At 53.9% G+C, this 22278-nt stretch overlaps 2 protein-coding genes and 1 non-coding gene across 6 annotated transcripts; 1 reads left to right on the top strand and 2 right to left on the bottom strand.

Annotated features, from left to right (window-relative positions):
* The first annotated feature begins 173 nt into the window (after positions 1-173).
* On the top strand, positions 174-7092 carry FOSB (FosB proto-oncogene, AP-1 transcription factor subunit). Of its 3 annotated transcripts, XM_065926321.1 has the most exons (5): positions 174-850; positions 2773-3093; positions 3340-3447; positions 4438-4602; positions 4743-4880. In XM_065926321.1, exons 1-5 carry the CDS (start codon positions 725-727, stop codon positions 4743-4745), a joined length of 723 nt encoding a protein of 240 aa, XP_065782393.1. In that variant the 5' UTR covers positions 174-724; the 3' UTR covers positions 4746-4880. The 3 variants fall into 3 exon arrangements, with proteins under 3 accessions (XP_065782393.1, XP_065782390.1, XP_065782391.1); XM_065926318.1 differs by having other exon boundaries at positions 4438-7092; XM_065926319.1 differs by having other exon boundaries at positions 2890-3093; positions 4438-7092.
* Positions 7093-9501: 2409 nt separating this feature from the next.
* Positions 9502-9588, bottom strand: TRNASTOP-UCA (transfer RNA opal suppressor (anticodon UCA)). The gene has a single exon. It is a non-coding gene; the product is annotated as a tRNA-Sec (tRNA).
* A 3405-nt stretch (positions 9589-12993) lies between these two features.
* RTN2 (reticulon 2) lies at positions 12994-21707 on the bottom strand. 2 transcript variants are annotated; one of them, XM_065920640.1, is made up of 10 exons: positions 21517-21707; positions 19601-19645; positions 19010-19477; positions 18645-18902; positions 15998-16205; positions 15505-15643; positions 15286-15355; positions 15111-15157; positions 13778-13836; positions 12994-13498 (listed from the first exon to the last, which is right to left on the bottom strand). In XM_065920640.1, the coding sequence occupies exons 1-10, from the start codon at positions 21548-21550 to the stop codon at positions 13417-13419; spliced, it is 1410 nt and encodes a 469-aa protein (XP_065776712.1). In that variant the 5' UTR covers positions 21551-21707; the 3' UTR covers positions 12994-13416. The 2 variants fall into 2 exon arrangements, with proteins under 2 accessions (XP_065776712.1, XP_065776713.1); XM_065920641.1 differs by lacking the exons at positions 18645-18902; positions 19010-19477; positions 19601-19645; positions 21517-21707 and adding an exon at positions 17941-18085.
* Between the last annotated feature and the right edge of the window lie 571 nt (positions 21708-22278).

Here is a 22278-nt window from a genome sequence, read left to right on the forward strand (position 1 = left end):
GATGCAGATGATCAGATCGAGGCTAGGACAGACCTCTTGCCGAACGGTGCGGGGCTGGGTTCACAAGTGCCGGAGATATCGAGAAGTTTGCCGAGTGAGGGACGGGTGACGTCAACAAGGGGGCCGGGCCCCGGGCATATAAATACAGGCTGGCGGATCCGAGCTTCATTCATAAGACTGAGATCTACGGTCAAGGCTGGGACACGCGGAGCTGGAACTTGATTGTTGTGGTTCTTCTTGGGGGCTGTGAAATTCGGTTTATTTTCTTCCGGAAAGTTTTTGGAAGGATTCTTCTAGATAATTCTACATTTTCTTTCGGAGGATCGACTTACTTTTTTTTTCATCTTCTTTACTACTCCCTCCTCCCCCGTGGGACCCGCCGGACGCGTGGAGGGGACCGCACCCGAAGCAGATTCTGTATAGCAGGACAGAGCTTTCCGCCTCTGGGGGAGCGATCCCCCCTCGCCCCCGGGTCCTACGGAGCTTGGACTATCAGGAGGCACAGCGGCATCTTGTGGGGGCCTGAGCACCGCAAAGGAATTACACGGAAACTTTGCCATTGTTGGAGCGGGACGCTGCCCCGACCCTGAGTTTCCCCGGACAGCGCACTTTGGGGACGCGCTCGGCTCACCCCGGACTCGCACCTTTCTTCTCCCACCCGGCCATAGCCTTGGCTTCCCGGCGACCTCAGCGTGGTCACAGGGGCCCCCCTGTGCCCAGGGAAATGTTTCAAGCTTTCCCCGGAGACTACGACTCCGGCTCCCGGTGCAGCTCCTCACCTTCCGCCGAGTCTCAGTATCTGTCCTCGGTGGACTCCTTCGGCAGTCCACCCACCGCCGCCGCCTCCCAGGTAAGTTCTAGAGGTTTGGGGTACTGCTTTGTGGTTTATAAATTTTTTAAATTCAAGGGTGGAGCGAGCAATCCCCTCACCCCAAATCAAACGCGTCCAAATCTAGGATCTGACAGGGAGTAGGCTCACGGCGCACTTTGCAAACTGCAGAGTCCGGACGTGCTTGCAATTGGCTGTGTGCGTGGAGGGCAGGGAGGGAACACAGAGGGGTGAGCTTTGGGGGTGGGGACAGCGCGCCGCTCAGTGCAACGTGTGAGAGGTAGCAGGGCTGAGAACTTTTAGCCGGTTCGGGGACTGCCCCTCACTCAGGTCACCAACCTGAAGCTAGAGCGGTTAGGCAGGTGGGGGAAATCCCGGAGAAGCTTCCAGTAGCCTCCTCTTTTTCCTCCTCCATCCTAGCGCCTACTCCGGCGCCGGGTCACCCTCGACCCAGCGGGAAGGCGGGCCTCGAACCCTCGGTGGCGCTGCCTCCGCCTCCTGCGCGGAGACGTAACGGGGGACCCGTGCGTAACGGCTGACGCGCTGGAATCCTCCGTCTGACGCGGGGCACGCACGGCGCGTGGCGCCCCCTTCGTCCGCCCCGCCCCTGACGTCCCGGGAGCGTTCTATTTTGGAACGCCGGGCCACGTTGCTAAGGGAGGGGGCAGCTCGGCGTTCCGATTGGCCGCCGCGGCACGAGCTGTGGCCAATCAACTTTCGCTTCCTATTTGTAGGGCGCAGTTTCCTTCCCACAGTTCGTCCCCGGAACCTGTGGTTCTTCGGCACTAGGGTCTCCTTCACGGGCCTCTAGAGGCAGAGCGAGGGGATTCCTGTCGCCACAGGAGCGGTCTTCTGCGACCCAATGAGTCCGCAAGGACCTGGCAGGGATCCTGTCCCTCTGCTCTCAGGGTCAGAGCGTGTCTGTGTGCCAGGGTTCCTTTGGGAGACGTAGTGACCGTCACCCACCCCTCCAGGCACACACAGACACATTCTCACTCCCTCTTTTCCGGACGCCGGGTGCCTCCGGAGTGTCAGAAAATAGGACTAAAGCCGCTAGCCCTGGGGGATCCAGCCAGGTGGTCTCCAGGAGCCCCGCCCCCTCTGAGTTTCCCGGGCGCTGATTGGCCAGTGAGCCAGCCCATCCCTCACCACGCCCCCTGCGAGAGTAGTTGAGGCTTCCGAGCAGTTCTAGGATTACATTTGGGGGGGGGGGGGGGCACATGAGCGCTGCTGGGGCTTGGGGTCTCACGACCTACCCCACCCCGCCTCCGCGACAGTCTGAGGGAGCCTGGCTGCTCACTTGCTCTCCTTGTCTGCCCACCGTAACCTGTCGCTCGTCAGTCTCACTCTGGGGAGAGACAATTACTTGAAACGTTGTTCTAAACTCCTAGGCCCGTCCCCCAAGCCTCTTTTAAGCGGGACCCCCCGCCCCTGCACTGGGGTCTCATGGACCCTCTAGTCCCTTATCCCTGCGCTCAGAGGGGTGTGTATATGAGTGTGAGTGTAGAGGAAGGCTTAGCCTAAGGCCTCTCCCTCTCCCTCCCCTTGCCTCTGGGGTGGGGGTGGGGTGTTGTGGCTGTGTGTGTGGCTGTGACTCCATCCCGGGGGTTCTGTCACCCGGCTGTGTCCAGCCTCCTCCCCACCCCCCACACCTAAGAGTCACCAACCCGGGGTGTGATTCACCACCCGCTGGAACCGTGCAACCTTTCCCCGAGGAAGAAGGAGGAGGTAGAAGCCAGTTGCACAGAAATCCTCTCATTAACCACTGCGTCACGGTGTAGTGGAAGGGTGGGTGTTGTGGCTTTTTGCCTGTGACACACACATCCACACCCGCTGGCCCTGTGCTCACTCACCGGGTCGGTGTGTGTGTGTGTGCTGGGTGTGTGTGTGTCGGTGTCTCTGTTTGTGTGTCTACGCCTGTGTGTGTATGTGTCACCCCGTAGGAGTGCGCCGGTCTTGGGGAAATGCCCGGTTCCTTCGTGCCCACGGTCACCGCGATCACAACCAGCCAGGACCTCCAGTGGCTTGTGCAACCCACCCTCATCTCTTCCATGGCCCAGTCCCAGGGGCAGCCACTGGCCTCCCAGCCCCCGGCCGTCGACCCCTACGACATGCCAGGGACCAGTTACTCCACGCCGGGCATGAGTGGCTACAGCAGTGGCGGGGCGAGTGGCAGTGGTGGGCCTTCCACCAGCGGAACCACCAGTGGACCTGGGCCTTCCCGCCCAGCGCGAGCCCGGCCCAGGAGAGCCCGAGAGGAGACGGTGAGTAAGGGGCATCAAGCTGCTCTGGGGGCTGAGGGGGCGGAAGCAAGAGAGGCAGGAACTTTCCCACTCTTGGGGTGAGGGACCACCTGCAGCCTCGACACTGCAGAAACCCTGTCCTCCTCCCCACAGTGAGGACTTGGTCCTTTTCTGATTCCTGGGGGTTCTTGACGAAGAGGAGGTTCAGGATGGAGGGGGAGGTACACTGTGTCCCCTGAACTCACCATCTCTATTTCTCCTACTCAGCTCACCCCAGAGGAGGAGGAGAAAAGAAGGGTTCGCCGAGAACGAAACAAACTGGCAGCAGCAAAGTGTAGGAACCGGCGAAGGGAGCTGACTGACCGACTCCAGGCGGTGAGGATGGTCCCAGGGGCGGGGTGGGGTGAGGGAAGGCTGAAGGGGGGCTCTCTCCCCATCTTCTGCTGCCCACCACCACCTGTGCCTCCATCCTGAACTGAGAGCAAGACATTCCACATGTGGAACTGGATACAGGTGGGGTCAGCCAGCTCACACACACCGACCCTCACTGGCCAGTCCTGTCCTGGTTGATGACCCCCTCTTGCCCCTGACCACTTGCCTGGCCTTCACTTCATCCTGAGGGGGACCTATGAGTGACCTTTAATAGAGGGATGCTTCACTCATGTCCCTTTTTTGGTCTTGGGCAAGTGATAACCCTTTTTGCCTCAGTTTTTCCATCTCCTCATTGAATCTCCCAGGTTCCTTTTGCTTTAACATTCTGGAGGGTCTGAGAAACGAAATCCTTTAATCCTATGTCAATTCCCCCACAACCTGCCCCCGCCACTTGTAGTTCTATCTTGGGCTGGTGGCCTGTGCCAAGGTGCCCCTCTATTTTCATGCCCTACCTCAGTCTGAGAGTTTTCCATTTTATGCTTGTAGGGAGACCTGGTCACCTTGGAGGAAATCAGGGAAATTGTCTACTTCCCTGAGCTACCTGGTCTCTTCTCTGGGAGGCAGAGGGGAAAGGGTAACAAGGAGAATAGGGGGCATGAAAACATGTAAGGATGGTTGGTTCATTCAACAAACCTCTGAGTGCCTCTTGCAACCAGAGACTTTCCATGTGTTCCTGGCCCTTTTCCAAACAACCACTGGACAGATGGGGAGACTGAGGGTCCTAGAAGGCAAGACCCCTGCCCCAAGTCCCCTAGCACACCAGGCCTCCACTTCAGGGGGTCTTTCAATCAGGAGCTGCCTTCCAGCCATGGGCCTTAGCCTTCAGAGTAGGAGAGCTGGTTTCAGCCATGACCCACCTTCTCCAGTCGCTCACGGCCTTTTTCTCCTTCCTTGCTCTCCTCCGTGCTCCATCGTGGCCATCGGGGACCTCAGGAGACAGATCAGCTAGAGGAAGAAAAGGCGGAGCTGGAGTCGGAGATCGCCGAGCTCCAAAAGGAGAAGGAACGTCTGGAGTTTGTGCTGGTGGCCCACAAACCGGGCTGCAAGATCCCCTACGAAGAGGGGCCCGGGGGGCCCGGGCCGGGCCCGCTGGCGGAGGTGAGAGATTTGCCGGGGTCAGCATCCACTAAGGAAGATGGTTTCAGCTGGCTGCTGCCGCCCCCGCCACCACCGCCCCTGCCCTTCCAGACCAGCCAAGACGCATCCCCCAACCTGACAGCTTCTCTCTTTACACACAGTGAAGTTCAAGTCCTCGGCGACCCCTTCCCCGTTGTTAACCCTTCGTACACTTCCTCGTTTGTCCTCACCTGCCCGGAGGTCTCCGCGTTCGCCGGCGCCCAACGCACCAGCGGCAGTGACCAGCCTTCCGACCCCCTGAACTCGCCCTCCCTTCTTGCTCTGTGAACTTTAGACAAAACAAACAAATACACAAGGGAGAGAAATTTGGACGAGGAGGAACTGGAGGAGAGAGGGGAAGAGAAAAAGCGGGCGTGTGGTTTCCCTGCCTCTCCTGTTTGACCCTCTGCTGCCGCTGCCATCGGACAGGAGGACTTCCTTGTGTTCTGTTCCGCCTCTTGTTTCTGCCGGCCCGGCGAGGCCAGAGAGCTGGTGACTTTGGGGGCACGGGGTGGGGAGGGAATGGACACCCCCCAGGCTGCCCACGGCTGCCTGTGGGCCGTTTCGCTTGGACCCAGGCTCTGGGGATGGGGGGTGGGGGCGGGGGCGATGCCCACCTTTGGGCTGGAGGGAGCGGGGCTGTGGGGTGGGCTGTGGGGTGGGCTGGAGTTCTCCCCAGAGAGGCCCAACAAGGAAATGCCACCGAACCCCCAAAGCGTTTCTCCCACGCCCACCCTTCCAGGGGTGACTAGGCTGGTTCTCCCTGCCGCCCCCCACGACCTTAGCTTATTTATCCAACATTTCCACGTGCTTCGATCCTCCTCTGAATTGAGCCCCCCTTTAAAGGGAAGTTGATGCCCCCCCCTTTGATAATCTTCCTTCCACCCAGACCTGTTCTGAAATGTGAACCTCCCTCCCCTGACCGTCCAGCTGCTCCGTCCGGGCAAAACTGGCTCCGATTTTGAATTTCTCGCCTCCTAAGCCTCCCCCAGCATTCAGCCCCCAGCCCTTCTTTCTGATAACAGTATTATTCTCCCCCTGCCCGCCACCCACCTCCCACAGCCTCCCCTCCGGGCCTTCCTTGTTGGGCCTCTCTGATTCAGGCAGCAGGGGGCGCTGTGATGCCTGTCCTGCTGGAGTGTTTTATACTGTGAAACGAGTTGGCCGGATTGTGGGGGGAACCGGGTGGGACAGAACCCCTCCGGAGGGATTGTGCCCCCCACTCCCCAAAGCCTTTCCGTGGTCTCCCCTCCCCCTGTCTGCCTCCTTTCTCCCCTCAAAATGAGTTAGACTCGAGGGGGTGACAGAATCCAGAGGGGATGACACTTATCCATCCGCGTGGCCTCTCTCCTCAGGACTCACCCCCCACTCCGCGCCCCAGACCAAGCCCTGGCCTTTTTCTTTAAGGCCAGTCACCCAATCCCAGCCTAGGACGCCAACTTCTCCCTTGCCTTGGCCTCCCACAACCCTTCTAGAAACGGAGCAAGGGGAGATTGCCAGGGCGCCCCGACATTTTCCCGGAGAAGATTTAAAGGCTGAGGCTTTGACCCCCACCACCCCCTAATATTTCTGGACTGGCAAACTCCAAGGGGCTGGGTTCCCCGAGATTCCAGCTTCCCTTCGCTCAGCCCCAGCCCCAATTCTCGGTTTAGTTTCCCTAACCCTGCCTTTCCCCTCATGAGGATTTTATCATGAGGCCAATTGATATTTTTTAATATCGGGTGGGTCACGCCGCCCTCTGTGCTGCATGGAAAACATTCCACTGTCCCGTCCTGCGGCTCCCGCCCCGAACCCAGACGCCCCCGACCCACTTCCGTGGCTATTTATCCCTTTCTCGATTTCCGAAAGGCACTTATATCTATTATGTATAAATAAATATATTATATATGAGTGTGTGTGCGCGCGTGTGAGTGTGTGAGCGCTTCTGCATCCTTGGCCTAGGTCACGTTGGCCCTCAAAGCCATGCCGTTGAATTGGAAACACTGCTTCTGGAAACTTCAGGCTGCCTGTCTCCGGCTGCCTCCGTCTCTAGCTGTCTCTTTTCTGACTGTCTCTGGTTGTTTTCTGGCCATCTCCGGCTATCTCTTTCCTGAGTCTCTCTCCCGCCTCTGTGTGTTCTCTGCCAGTTTTTACCTGACCCTTTCCACGTGACTGTCCCTGGTTCTCCAGCTGTCTTCTGACTCTGGGTTTGTTGGGGACCTGATATTTTATTTTTGTGAGTAAGCCTGAGGGATTATAGATTTTTGCAATCTGTATCTTTGAGAATTTTGGGTGCGAGTGTGAGGCTGTGAGCAGGGCCTGCCCCTGCAGACCACAATGTATTGAATCCCCAACCCCACCCCCATGCTGTATTTGTGATTCTTTTTGTATTTTGCACCTAACCCCCCGGGGGTTGGGGCTGGCTGGCACTGGGCCGCTACCCTCCCCCTCGTGGTTCTGCACTGTCGCCAATAAAAAGCTCGTAAAAATGTATCCACCAAGCTTCAGGGTCTCTTTGCTCCTGACACCCATCATCTGCCTTCCCTTCAGCATGAGGAGTGAGGTTAGATTGCTACAGGACTACACACACACACACACACACACACACACACATATGCTGGAACTCTTACTAGTGAATCAGTCAACAGCAGGATGGAGGGAGGCTAGACAGTCAGAAGGACTTCCCACACACACACAGGCTGTACCTCCTCCTTGAAGAAGTAATGAGGCAGAATATTAGCCATGAGGTGTCTGATACCAAAATACTAAAGGCTCAGGTAGGTTTCCTGGTGAAGGAAGAATTTATACTTGACCATGTAATGCTCTGGGGTTGGCCTGAGCAAAAGTGAGAGATAGAAAAAAATTTGAACTGTTGAAGACCACTCAGGTACATTGGGAGTCCTCAAGGTTACATGAATCATAAAACTTGGATCACTTTACAGTGAAGATGAGTTTCCTTTTGCTTTTTCACATGATCATGTCTTCTGGGTTAGGAACATATTGGGAACAACCCAAGATTGACTAAACCAAAGATATCACCACTTTGTCCACAGATACACTGAGCCATCCCCATTGCAAGATCCAAGCCCACTCTCATTTGCATAGCAGCAAGCACTTTGAGAGTTGAAGTACTGGTCCAGAGGTTGGGTATCTTAGTAAATGACTAAGCAGGGGGATTTGTCATAATCCCCTTAATTTATTTATTAGCTCAAAAATTTTGCTAATTTATTCATTTCCAACTATCAATTAGTTCAAGCAAAGTCGGACACGACTGAGAACACACACACGATGTTATGCGCCCAGGGTTTGGGGACTCTGCAGAGACTGAGGCAGTCTCAAGCTCCCCCTCCCGGGATTCACAGTCGAGTGGGGGACGCAGACCTGTTCCCAATCAGGGATGATCTAAATTGGGCAGAATTGGGGGGTCCATGGGACTTGGGGGGCCACCGTGGGGGCACCTAACCTGGTCTGGGAGTCAGGAAAGACTCCTGGGAAGAGAGGATCCCTAAACTGAGTCTTAGAGGATAAACAGAGGGCATAGAAAGAAATAGAAAAAACTGATTCAAATGAAACAGTGCAAAGAGTTGACCGGGGCGGGGGAGGTGGGGTGCGGCGCTGGTACGTTGAGGAAACTAGAGGTTCCCCCGGGGCTAGAACAAAAGGCGTGAAGAGAGAGGTTGAGCAGGGACCAGATTCTGCAAGCTAAAACTCCAGACTAAGTTTAGATCTTCTCTTGAGAGTACTGGGGAGCCCTGGCAGGTTTTGGTCATAAGAAATTCAAGGACAGTTTTGTGCTTTAGGGAGACTCCTCTAGCTGCCAGGCTGAGGGTAATTGGGAAAGAGGCGGAGATGAGGCAGAGGACCAGGGAGGAGGCTAGGATGAGAACACTGAGGTGTGAGGGGGTGCCTGGAGCAGCACCAGGGCTGTGGGCTGGAGAGGAGCGGAAGGATGCAAAAGACTTCGAAGAGGCACAACAGGCAGGGTTTGGTGAGCAATTGGCTTAGGAAAGACAGCAGGGGGCAGTGGGTCTGAGAGCCCTGGGGTTGGAGGCCTCCCAAAGGTGATCCTGGACAAAAGGCTTCATCTTTCTGAACCTCAGTTTTCCCAGCTGCAGAATGGGCTGAAGGGTATCAGTGAGCTCATACACGCCAGCGCTGAGCACAGAGTAAGCGTGCAATTATTACCACCCTCATCCCCGTTGTTACAGCCATCCTGTTTCCCTCTCTGGAATACTCTCCCCTTCTGCTGCCTAATTCACTCCCATCCTTCAGGTATATGTTCAAACGTTACTCTGACACCCTACCTGAATTCAGGTCTCCTTATAAGATGTCCTCATAGGCTCTGTACCTGCCTTCCCAGTAGTGAACACTTTGATAGTTGTTAATTCAATGGGGAATTGATTAATGTTTAAAGTTTGTCTCCTCCACTGGTCACGAGGTCAGGGTTAGGGTTTTGTAGTCATCAGCGTGTCCACAAGACCGCTCAGTGCAGGGCTGGGCATGGCGCAGTCACCCAGCAGATACTTGTTGAATATGTGAATGAATGAATGATCAAAGGAATAAATATTCGACTGTTTTATAAGTGCATGCGTGATTAAATACACGAGTGGGTAAATGACTGAATAAGTGAGTAAGCAAGTGAAGGGGAAGAATCTAGGATCACTTTCTAACTGTAAATTTCCTAGAACTGAGAGTATACACGGGTTTTTCTTCATCTTTTCGGAGTTCTTTGGTTTTCCCCGGGGCGGGCAGGGGTGAGGTATGTGAATGTACTCACAGGGAAACACTTGAGCGGCGAAAAATAAAGACTGCAGCGACAACTCCAGACGCGGGTCCGAGGTCCTCTGGGCCAACTCGCATTCTAATATCCAGTTTGGAAGAAAAAAATAATTAAAAAACCCCCGCCCGAAAGGTGGAATTGAACCACTCTGTCGCTAGACAGCTACAGGTTTGAAGCCTGCACCCCAGACCACTGAGGATCATCCGGGCGAGAGAAAAATTGACCCATACAACTATATAAAACACAGAAATTTTTAATCTTTTACACTTATGGTGATATAGTTTGCAAGAGTGTGAAACTGTTGATTTCAACATCTATCAATTCTCCCAAGTTTATTACGACAGACGTCCTCCAAAAATGCTGCGTTTGCCTCCTATGGATTGATTCATGTCTCTTCGGAAACGATCTCATTTGCATAGCACCGCCCATTCTGGGAAACGGTGCTAGGGATCGTGGCCCCCTCGTGTCTAGCTGTTAAAGAGACTGAAGCCCCTTTTATCCAAGAGAGAAGTCCATTTATTTTTTTAAAACAAAAAAGACTCATAATTCGGGATTCAGAAGCTTCTTTCCTGAAAAATCTGAATTCGAATGTGTGCGTTCCCGTAAGAGTCTGATTTCGCCCAGACGCGGAGACTCCGCGCTGGCGGCTGTAGGGCTGGTGCGACACCTGCTGTTCTTTTCTGGAACTTCAGCGATTTAAACCTTTCAAAAGTTGAATGAGCGAGCGCCTCTCGGTTCAATTCAGTCTCTCAGTGCTCTCAGACTCCTTGCGACCCCTTGAACTGCAGCACGCCAGGCTTCCCTGTTCATCACCAATTCCCGGAACTTGCTCAAACTCATGTCCATCGAGTCAGTGATGCCATCCAGCCATCTCATCCTCTGTCGTCCCCTTCTCCTCCCGCTTTCAATCTTTCCCAGCATCAGGGTCTTTTCCAATGAGCGCCAGAGTCCCAGACACAATCCTAGGTACTGGGGATGACAGAATTTCTGTCCCCATTGAGCTTAAACACTAGAGATCATCGGTTTTTGCATTTGCATTTTATGGCCGAGGAAAGTGAGCCATAGAAGCGGATAGTACCCTACCCTATCCACACAGCCCATCCACGTGAAAAAATAGAAAGTGTGCCATCGTAATTATTATTTAAAACAAACCAAAAAAAAGTGATCCTTTTATAATCCAAGTCCGTGATCCTTTGACAACAATGTCATTCCCCTTCATGAATCTTCCCATGTCTCCCTTCTCAGTGGAAAAGTCAAATCTCTTACCGCAACTTTACAATCCTGACAATTAGCCCTTTCCACTTCTCTGACCCCATGTCCTCCTACTTCTCTCTCCTCATATACTTGGTTTCTGGCACACAGATCGCTTGCTGCAGACACCAGGCATGCTTGCTTCCCAGGGCCATTGCATCTGTTGACCCCCATGTCTGAATCTCCTTTCCTCCATATGTTTCCATGACTCACTGCCTCTCTTCACTCTGGCCTCTGCTTAAATATCACCACTTAATGAGGCCTTCCCTGACCACCCAGTTTAAAATAGCAAGGCTTGTCACTCTGTCTCCTTCTTCTGCTGGACTTCTCTCCATCACCCTGATCACCACCTGCCCTTGTCTATGTCCATTTGCTTTATGTCTGGCTGCTCCCGCTAAAATAGCAGCTCCATGAAACCATGGACTTTGTTTTGGTTCATTTCTGTGTCCCTGATAACGAAAGAGTGCTTGAGCACTTGCCAGACGCTCACTATACGTTTGTACAATGAATGCAAGAATATGGGGACTTCCATGGTGGTCCAGTGGTTTAGGCTCTGTGCTCCCACTATAAGGAGGCACAGTTTCCATCCCTAGGTGGGGAAATAAGATCTGCATGCTGTGGGGCAAAAACAAAAACAAAAACAAAAACCCAAAACACCATCTTTTTCTGAGCCTCAGTTTCCCCATCTGAAAAACAAAACTAGTGCAACTAGGGGGAATCATGGCAAGCAGATGGATATAAAAGCCAGACATGGCACTGTGAGTGACTCAATTAAGAATGTTCCCATCACCAACCTGTTTCCTGCCTCCAGTGGGGGTGCCAAGGATGGGCTTGGGGGCTTTAGACATTCTTGTATCCATAATCTCAACCAGTCCCTCTTTCTCCAGTTTTTGATAAAGACAAACGGACACTTCGACTTATAGAAAGTACCAATAAAAATATGTTTAGAAAAAAAATACCTTTAGGAAGTGTTACTATTTTATTTGTAGGTTTAAAACATTGCCCCTAAAAAACAAAAACAAAACACTGCCCCTGCTTGCCAAATCCAGATTCAGGAGAAGCCCCTCAAGTACTCTTTCTTTTAAGTAAGAAGCTGCTGCTATGCAATCCCTGTATACAAAAACTGAGACTGTAACTACCACTCTTGTAACATTATTATATATCTTGTAAAATGTGACATGTCTCACTAGAGGCAAGATTTTAAGTGATGCACAAGTAAACATTTTATTTATTTTTTTTCAAGTAAACATTTTAAATGGTAATAGTTTTATGTTTAACTGTTATCTTCGATTGCTGGCAAGGGATACTGACTTCCTTAGTGGTGGAGTAACATTTCATTTTAAAAGACGTTTGCTTTATTTTTTAATAAAACAATTTAGGGAATTCCCTGGTGGTCCAGTGGTTAGGACTCCGTGCTCTCACTGCCAAGGGCCCTTGCTTGATCCTTAGTCGGGGGGTTGAATTCTACAAGCAATGTGATACGGCAAAAAAGAACAAAACAGTCAACTAGCAGAACAAATGATATATAGATCATCAAGGTCCAAGGAACTGAGTGGGATGTAGGTAGTTTAGGGTGACAACTTTTCATTTGAAGAAAGGGAGGCTTCCTGCTCAAGGTCACGTAGTTGAAAAGTAGAAAAGTTGATTCAAATCCAATCTATTGGTTTGTTGTTGTTTTTCCTATTTTTTGGTCCTTCTGCAAAGCATGCGGGATCTTATTTCCCCCAGGAGGGATCGAACCCACGGCCCCCTCTGGTGAAACACAGCGTCTCAACCACTGGACTTCCAAGGAAGTCCCAGGATCCCTGGTCTGTAGACTCGAGGTTCCTGCCTCCTCTTGCCCCGGTTTAGTTTTGGAAACCGAGGCCCAGAAGCCAGAGGCCCTGTGTTTATTCCCAAGGCATTTGGAATAGAGAGAAGTGGGTGGATGAGAGACGTTTGAGAGAGTGAATAGACGTGGCTTCACGACTGAATAGATGAGGGAGTAGGAGCCCAGGGCCAAATCTGGATCTCTGGCTGGGCGACAACGTGGACCGGAGGGGGACTCCCGGACTTGGAAATCAGGTAAGACCAGGAAGAGGTTTGGATAGATTTGAGGGGGGAGTCCTCCAGAAGGCAGCTGGATACATGGGTCTGGGACTCAGGTGAGATGGGAGCACAGCAGGCGGAGTGTGGGGATCGCCTAGTGCTGTCTGCCACGAGTACAGGCGTGGAAAGCGACTGTCAAGGCCTGACTAGCCCTGGGATCCATCGCCTCTCCGTTCTTCTTCTGCAGAGATGGGGAAGGTTCCTTCTTGAGAATCACTTACGCGCTTTTCAGGGCAGAATATGAAAGCTGGAGGGGACTGGAAGCACAGGAGGCCTTGGGTTTTCCACAGAAGTCTTTATTACAGTGTAAATCCAAGCTCAGGCCTCCCCTGGGCCCCATGCAAAGCCCCCGCATTGGGGCTAGTGGCGTCGAAAGAGACACCAAGCCCTCACGGCGCCTCCAGCGGTGGGGTCACGGAAGTGCAGGGCATGTGCCCTATCTAGGCAACTACAAGTCCCAGCAGGCCCCGCGGCCAAGGTGCCTCGCTTTCCTTGGACTCCTAGAGCAGAGCCTCTTGGGAAATGTAGTCCTGACCGCTCAGGCAATTTGCGCAAACTCCCTGGTGTGAGTGATCCTGACACCCACTGGGAAATGGCTCGGGCTGAGGCTGAATGAGGGCAGGGATGGAAGGGAGATGGAAGAGGGCAGAGGGCTACAGGGGGTGGGGGCAGGCGTCCCGCAGGCAGAGACACCTCTTTCATTCGGCTTTGGCTTTGGGTCCGGAGACTGCAGCTGCTACCGAGGCAAGGGCTCCGGTCCCTGGGATCTTAGCTCGGATCCTGAGGGAGAAACAGGTGGAGTCAAGGGGTGGGGCAAGAGAGGATAACTCAGAACTAAAGGGAAAACTGGAAGGAGGAACCTAGGGCCCAAACCAGCCCCAACCCTCCACCTACTACTGGCCTGGATGGAATTGTCTCTTAGCTTTTAGGAAGGAGATATTCAACCCCAGGAGACTTAGGGATAAGGAATATGGGGAGGTGGGGGTGCAAAGGGGGCAAGGGAAACGTTCCCAAGTTTCCCCATTCCCCATCCCACCCATCGCCACCACATGCACTTACTTAGCTTTGATGTGGCTCAACTGATTGGTCACCAATCCCACATACTGATCAATCTGGGCCTGGGGGGATGAAGAAAAGGGGTGAAAGGAGAGATTGGAGGTTGCTCTTCTCCCTAATTCATTAAGGAGGCTGCTTCCTCTCCCGACTCAAATCAGGAGTTGGGGGGAGCAGCTCACCATGCCACCTTCAACTCTAAACCTAATAAAATACCCTTGGAAGTCAGAAGTCCAAGTTAAAGTGTCAAGCTGATTGGACCACACGCTGTGTAGGAAGGGATGATGGGCAGACACAAGAATTTGCCAGTGAGTTTGTGTCCTGGGCACTATTGTTAATCTTTGAGATGTGTGTATGTATGTGTGTTTAGGGACAGCGTCAGAGCAGAGGGCATTGGTGTTGCTTGTCAAGTCCCTGAGTGGATTGATTTAAATACTAGTTTAATTCACAACATTAGCTGACTTTGTGAGTCTCGGTGATTCCAGCATGTGAGGGAGTTATTTAGGACTATATCCCTGGCAGGGATGGGCATCCCTGGGCTCTCAGCTGTGCTGGAGAATGTAAAAAATGGAATGCGGTCCATCTGTCTGTCTCTGGATAGGATGTATGTCAGTTGGCCCTGGTTCTGTCAGTGTTCTGGGTAACGGACATCCCACCTGATTTAACTGAAATGTCAGTCCCTCGCAGTTTCAGGGAGTGAGGGCATCAGTCAGTCCACCTGATTGGCTGGGATGGGTGCCAGTCAGACCCAGGCTATGTGTAGGGATAGACGGCATCAGTCTGTCTGTCTGTCTGCAAATGGAATATGTGTTTGTCAGTCTCTGGTGGTATCATAGGGACAGAGGGTATCAGGCTGTCAGGAGGAGGCGTTCACCTGTCTGCCTGTTTCTAGCTAGGTTGACTGTTGCTTGGCCTCCTGCTGTGTCAGGGAGAGAAGACACCAGTCAGGCTCCTTCTCCAGAGCTAGGACATGTCAAGGCAGGCTTTGCATCATTGTTGGGGAGGAGCATTGGTAAGTCCACTTGCCTTGGGTTGGGATACATCAGCTAGATCCTGGCTCTGCCACTGCTCTGTCATGGGACACCAACCAAAATGCCTGTCTCTGACTATTGACATGTATTAGGTAGACTCTAGCTGCATGGAGGAAGGGCAGCAGGCAGACCGCATGTACCTGGCACGTGTCAGTCAGACCCTGACTCTGTCGGGGTAGGAACACCAGCTGGTCCTCTTATCTTGGGCTGGGACATTTGTCATCGACCCTGGCTGTTGGGGGGCAGGGGGCGATCAGACCAGTTGTGTTTGGTTGGGGTACTGCCAACTGAAGGCCTGACACACTCACCTGGTGCTGTCGATATAGCAGAGGGACTGTGAATACACCGATCACTCCTGCGGACACAGAGATGGGGGGGTCAGGGTACTCCCCGGAGATTAACAGTTCCATTCATGACCCTGTCCCCCACCAAGCCCCAGCGGCCCACCTCCCCACCCTGCCCTCCACAGCCTACCCAGCTCACCCAGAATGAGAAGAGTCAAACCATTGAAGACGGCACCCACGAAGGTCAAGATGTAGAAGAGAAGGGCCAGCTGAGGGTGAGGGTGAGGGTCAGCAGTGCCTACAGGGTGCACCCAGGCTGAGAGCTCACCCAGCAATGGCCCTCCTCCCCCTCCACCCCGCCAGGGGCAAGGAGGTGAATGCTGGGGACCCAGGAGGGAGGTGGGGGGCTTCAGGGCACCTTGAGGGAGTCCACGAGGTCTTCTACCAGGAAGAAATGCCGCAGCTGTATGGCCGCAGAGACCACGCGGGAGGCAATCTGCTGGGACAAACGTTCAGTCTGCTCCCGAGTCAGGGTCAGGTCCACGTCCAGGTAGGCCCTGAGAGGACAGAGGTGTGTGAGGCGACTCGGCGGGTGGAGGGGGCCCAGGGTGATGCCCAAGACAAGGGCAAGAAATGAGGATTGGGGAGGAGGCCAGGTGTGGAGGGGTAGGGTGGAGGTCAGGGTCAGGAGATGGGATCAAGGATTAAGGATCAGAGGTTAGGGTCAGAGGTCAGGGCTGGAAGCCAAGGGTCAGAGTCCAGTTTAACGTCAGGGTATCAGGTTGGAGTTAGGAACAGGAAGAGGATGGGTCGGGGCCAGACTGAGAAGTCAGTGCCTGATCTGAGGTCATGGGTCAGCGCTAGGGTCTGGACAGAGATAAGGGGTGGGGGGCCGGGCTGGGGCTTCTCACTGGAAGGGGTTGGCGCCGTCCCCCCGGTGCACGGCCTGCAGCACTTTTCGGTAAACCCTGAGAGAGATGGTGCCGCAGAGCAGCAACAGGGCCACGTGGGCGGCCACGGACACGATGCTAAAATGCAGGAGGCTTAGCAGGGAGACCATGAGGCCTGTGAAGACCACTCCTGACGTCCTCGTGTCCTTCCAGTACAGCAGGTCCGCCACTGTGGAGGGAGGGGGCGGCAATCAGGCTGGGGTTTGGAGCTGCCCTGGCTGACCTCTTGACCTCCTACTTCCTGTCTTGGGGCTGAACCGTGACCTCTTGACACACCTGTGGGAGCCTTAACCCAATTTCCAGATTTTTATTTGTCTTGTTTTATTCCATGCTAGGGCTTTCCTGGTGACTCAGACAGTAAGGAATCTGCCTGCCATGCGGAAGACCTGGATTCGATCTCTGGGTCAGGAAGATCCCTTAGAGAAGGGAAAGGCTACCCACTCCAGTATTCTTGCCTGAAGACTCCCAGGGACAGAGGAGCCTGGCGGGCTACAGTCCATGGGGTCACAAAGAATCAGACATGACTGAGTGACTAACACTTTCATTCCATGCATGCCTCCTGGAAAACCCAAGTTAACTGTCTAGTGAGTCCCCACAAGCTTACTCCTCCCCATAGATTATGTGTGAACAGAATTTTGGGTGAAAAAAATCATTCTTCTGCATCATGCATATCTCACTCTACTTTTTCTCCTAGAATTCTCTTCTGGTCAACTGGAACAGCTTTTAATTCATTCTTTTTAAGGGCTACACAATATTCCATGGTGTAGCTACACCATTATTCATTTTATTCAACCACGTATGTATTGCCGGGCCATTTATTTTGTTCCCTGCCCCCCATCCCCTTCCTAGACAGTACTGCAAACAACAGCCTCCTGTAGATATTCTTACCTCCAGGAGGTTCTATTTCTGAGATACAATCCCAGGGGTCAAATCACAGGGTGGACTAAGTTTGTATTTTCAAGTATCATAAATTTTATCGGATTGTAAAAAGGTTTTTGTATTTGTAAAAAGGTTTTACAAACAAAAGTCTAACAATCCTTTTTTCTGTGAAATGAAAGTGATCTTTCCCCAGCATCCTGCCCAGCAATGGGTGTTATTGTTCTTTTCATTTTATGCACCCTGAGGGGTATAAAGTAACATCTCCCTGATACCCCTACCAACACACATATCTAAGTCCTAAATGTATTAATGACATCATTCTCCTCCCTAGGCTCTAACTCAAATTTCTAACTCACCTCCCAAGCCCAGCCTAAACTTTGATCAGCGGCCTTTGGACCACGTTTCATCTCAGGCATCTTAACTTTTAACAGTTTTCCCTATAATCGGCTCCCCTTTGAGCCTTGAACTGAGAGCCTGGTACCCTGCCATCTATTTCTGGACTGCCATCCTACCACCCTTACTGCACTCAAGCTGACCTATCCCAACCAGTCCCCCTCAGAGTCTGACACTCCTCACTTCCGCATCCTCCCATCTACTGTAACTAGGGTAGGTCTCCCCTCAACCCCTCCCCTGCAGGCTCCCCAAGGCCTGCGCCGCTGGGTGGGGGAGGGGCCGGGTCGTCTGAGGCGGGGGCTAAGTTTAGGCCCGCTGTGGGGAGGGAGCCTCTCCCGCAGCTGTGCTGGCCTGTCCGGCTACGGAGTGACAGCGCCGCCTGGACCAGAGGCTGGGGGGAGGGGGCCTCGCTGCTCTCGGGCCCCAAAGCTCCGGCTGGAGAGAGAGGGGACCCCACATTCCCACCACACCCTCCCTAGGTACCCCCAGAGCCCCCAGCCTGCATTTCTGGGGAGTCTGGGACCAACAGGAAGCATCCCCCAGAGTTGAGGGCGACAAAAACGAATCTGGGGCCCTTTCCATAGTCCCCCAGCCCTCGCGTCCCAGCGTCCCAGGCCGCCCCGAAAGCCCACCTTTACTCCCCATCTCGGCTCCTCCGAGTGAGAGGCTACAGACACCGCTGCTTCTCAGGGATTTTGCCCACTTCAGTGGAACCCGGAGGGAGGGAATAGGGGGCGGAGCCCCCTTTGTACCCAGCCAATGGCTCTCCATGGAGGTGGGAACAATTCCAAGCGGTGTGGCTCTCTTTGTAAACAGCCGAAAGCAGGGATGGTTACAACCAACCTATAGGAACCGTTCAAGGAGGCTGAGCATACTTTAAAGCAAGGCGGGTCTATTTACAATTTGCCAATGCTAGCGGTCAGGGAAGAGGAAAGGTTTTAAAAGGCTCCGAGTTTACTTTTACGAGCCGAGTGGCCACATTCAAAACAGAGAGCCTTACTTTTTCAGGGATTCGGCCTATCCAAAATCAGCCTCTAGGGGGAGCACTACAAAAGAGGGTTTTTTTTTTTTTTTTAATCAATTAGCCAATCCCAATCCTAAACCCTCAATGGGCGGGCTAATTTCTCGAGTGGGCGGGGCAGCTATATAAAAAGAGCCAGTCCCAATCTTAGGTAACGGGACTTTTTCTAAAGGTAGAGTTTATAATCTCCTGCCAATACCAATACCTCCTCCGTTTCTCCACTCGCCTCAGTTCCTTCGGGAGGTTGGTGCCTTTAAATATCAATCCTCCACCCTCCCAGTGGTCCAAAGTAGCACGTTCCCTCGCGGAGTTTACCTAGAACGTGTGATTCCAGTGTGAATTCTGATTGGTCCGTGCTATCGAGGCACTGCCCCGTGATTGGCTCCTGCTCCAGCTGCCCCCACGGCTCTTCCTCCTTCTCGTCCAGCAAGGGCTCATCCGGCCAAGAGTTCGAATCCCGGGATCGAGGTGGGGATGGGGTGGGGGTCTGGGGGATCCCAGAGACAGGGCTGGGCTGTGGAGTAAAGACTTCCAGCGGCGAGGACGGAACGAATCCGAGTGGTAGGTCCAATTCTGGTGCGTTAGAGAGAGAAGGCTGTGAGCTTTTGCTTTGGAGGTGCCCTAAGGATAGAAACCACCCAGCCCTTGTGGCTTCAGTCTCAGCACCTCAGACATCTCACCTTTCCCAGCCTCTCCAGCCACTGATCCTTCGGGCTCCTCGTCTTCCAGCGGAGTGGAGCTACTGGTGGCAGAGTCCTCCCCAGTCCCTGCTCCCCGGGTGGCCCAGCCCAGTTGATCCAGCTGAAGCCCCAGGTCCTCCGGGGGGCGCTCAGCTGGAGGGGCAGAACTGGGGTCACCTCGACGCCCTGGCTCCGGGGATTGACTCAGGCTGGGGATGCTTTCCAAGCTGTCGCCCAGGCCGGGCTGAGGGGGCGGGTCTCGCGGCTCCGAGACTGAGCGGCCCTGGGGCCGTGGGCGACGAGTGGCTGATTCCCTGCGAGCCCCAGAGCCCACCACACCATCGAAGGCGATGTAGGAGAAGGTCAGCTCCCGGGGAGTGCCCCAGTCCTGCGACGTGGTCTCCTCGTCGTCCTCCGAGAATTCCCGGGCTGTATGCAGCTCCCGAAAATCCGAATCGTCGTTCCCTCCTGCCACGAGCAAAGGAGGGCATGAGCTCCTCTGACGAAGACCCTGACTCCCTCCCCTTAACCCCTTGGCCCAGCTGTGAGCCCCCTTCAAGTTACACTCTCACGTCCTCCCTCTTTGTTTACCTTCTGTGGAGTCAGGGGTAGATGAAGCTGTAGATGGAGCTTCTTCTGCAAGAGGAAAATATCGAAGACTCTTAGAAGTTTAGACTGCCCGAGTCACAGTAGTGAGCCAGTCCTGGAAACTTGTCTGAGTTAAGGAATCTTAGAATTTTCATCACAGGACCTTTAGAACATTCTGCATACAGACTGTAAAACCTTCCTATCCCTGCTATCTGAAACTCAGTCTCGGAAGTTCACATCCAGGAATCTTGATCTTAGAGTCTTTAAGCATTGCTTCAGTCGTGTCTGACTCTTTGCCGATCCCATGGACTGTAGCCCGCCAGGCTCCTTTGTCCATAGGATTCTCCAGACAAGAATACTGAAGCGGGTTGCTGTGCCCTCCTCCAGCGGATCTTCCCAACCCAGGAATCAAACCCGCGTCTTTTACGTCTCCTGCATTGGCAGGCAGGTACTTTACCAACAGCGCCACCTGGGAAGCCCTTAGGGATTTTAGGAGGCTTTTAGGAGGTTTCAGTTCATTAATTCTTTCAACAACCACTATTTGAGTGCTTAATAAATGCCAGTCACTATTTTAGATCCTGAAAGTACAACTGTAAATAAAACCCCTAGTCTTACAGAGCTTACACTCTATAGGGGAGATAGACACAGACAATTAAACTTATGGTGTTGGGTGCTAAGTGTATGGAGAAAAATCAAAGAAAGGGAAGAGAAAATAAGGGGATGCTATTTCAGACAGGTTGGTGAGGAAGACTCCTTGGATGACATTTGAGCAGAAATCTGAATGATGTGATGAAGCCATGAGAATATCTAGGGAAAAGTCTTACAGGCAGAGGGAAAAGCCAGTGCAAAGGCCCTGAGGCAAGCACTAAGCTTTGCATATTTGAGGAACAGAGAAGTGTGCAGATATGACTGGAACAGGGTGACTGATGGGAAGATGATGGGAAATGAGAGCAGTGAGGTAAGGTGGGGGTGGGGTGGGGAGAAGACGAAGGGCCTTCCTTTGTAAGCCCAGGTAGGGACAAGATCTTAGAATGTAGGGATGATACGCTAAAACGTTGAAATAACAAATTCTTAGAATCTTGGCACCTGGACTCCCAAGGCATGCAAGTGGCTAGGTCAGTGTTGAAATCCCCAGTTCTCAGAACCTCGGGGGTGTGAGACAGAGAATATTAGACAAGGACTATTAGAGCTCTGGGTTCAGAAATCATGAGGCTTAGACAAGGCAATTTCAATTATGGAATTCAGCCTCTCAGAGCTAGCTTGGGACTTTGCCTACAGGAGATGCTCAATACCTTTTGGAAATTGAAACCGCATGCCCCCCGCCCCCACTTCATTTCCTCAGATGGGGAATAGGAGACCAGGAATGAAAGACCTGGAGTGGTAAAACCAGCTAAGGATCCAGGAGTCCTAGCCCCAACCCAGAGATTGGCTGTTTCCTGGGGATTGGGGATTGGACACTTCGGGTGAGACCGGGGCTGCCTCTGATTCTGGGCAGAAAACGGAGGTGGGATGCGAAGATGGGTGAGGCGGGGGAGGGGGAGTCAGACCCCTCTTCTCCATCCTGACTCTACCCCTCCATTGAAATCCCCTCCCCGCCGGCTGCGGCCAGCACCAGGGCGAGGGGACAGCTCCTGGAGAGCGTCCTCTTTCCCGGGCGGAGCCCCGCAGCTCATCCAAGCGCCCAGCGCGCCCCGCTTCGGCTATCTCAGTGCCCCCAACCTCTGCCGAGTCTCACTCAGATTCTCCGGGTCAAGTCGCCCCCATCGCTGCCAGAACATGGGGGAGGGCAGATCTTCCTTTGTCTCCTTCACCTCCTCCCCTATCTCGGCTCTCCCGCGGCCCAGGTCGGAGGGGAAACCGAAGAGGAGCCCACCCGGGCCTCTGGGCCCCACACCAGGCCTGGGCCTCCCCCTACTCACTGCAGTGGGCGAAGACCGGCAGGACCTGCCCCATGGCCCCCCTCGGGACTGCATCGGGACCCCCGCCCACTCCGGCCACGCCGCCTTGGGCCTGGGGCCGCGAGCGCTCATCTCCGCCGCGCCCAGGACGCCGCCGCCGCCGCCGCCATCCTCGCCGCCTCCCCCTGCCGGGCCGCTCCAGCCGCCGCCGCCGCCGCCGCCGCCCTCAGTTCGGCTCGGCAGGGGCGGGCGGGGCCGCTGAGGGGGGGCACTGCAGCGCTGGGGCCAGGGGCGGGGCCACAGACCGGGGGGCGGAAACTGAGGGAGGGCGAGGGGGCGGGGAAAAACTAGGGAGGATGGAGGGGGGGTGGCCTTCCTAATAGAGGGGCGGAGCCAGGGCAGTAGGCTACTGGTCGAGAAGTCGTGGAAGGCGGTCTGAAGGGCGGGGTCTAGAGAGAGGAGGGCGGGGCCTTTGGTGGGTACGAAGTGGGGCCGAGAGTGGGGTGACGGACTCAGCGAGATAAGGATGCAGGAGCCTAGGCGGAGAGGATGGAGGCGTGGAACTCAGACCCGGTTCTGGTGGAGCTAGAGGTGTCAATGAAGGGAGGGTACAAAGATTCTACCGCTGGGAGATAAAGCATGAGCTTAGAATCTCAATGGGAGTGGGAAAGTGGGCGGGAAGAAACTACCTGGAAACTTTTGAGACAAGGCGAAAAGAGCTCAGAGTTGAAGGGCCTTAAGCTAATTTAGAATTATTCAGAGTTGGGCGGAGTCAGCCCGAGA

Source organism: Muntiacus reevesi, chromosome 2, assembly GCF_963930625.1.
Source record: "Muntiacus reevesi chromosome 2, mMunRee1.1, whole genome shotgun sequence".
Lineage (NCBI taxonomy): Eukaryota > Metazoa > Chordata > Mammalia > Artiodactyla > Cervidae > Muntiacus > Muntiacus reevesi.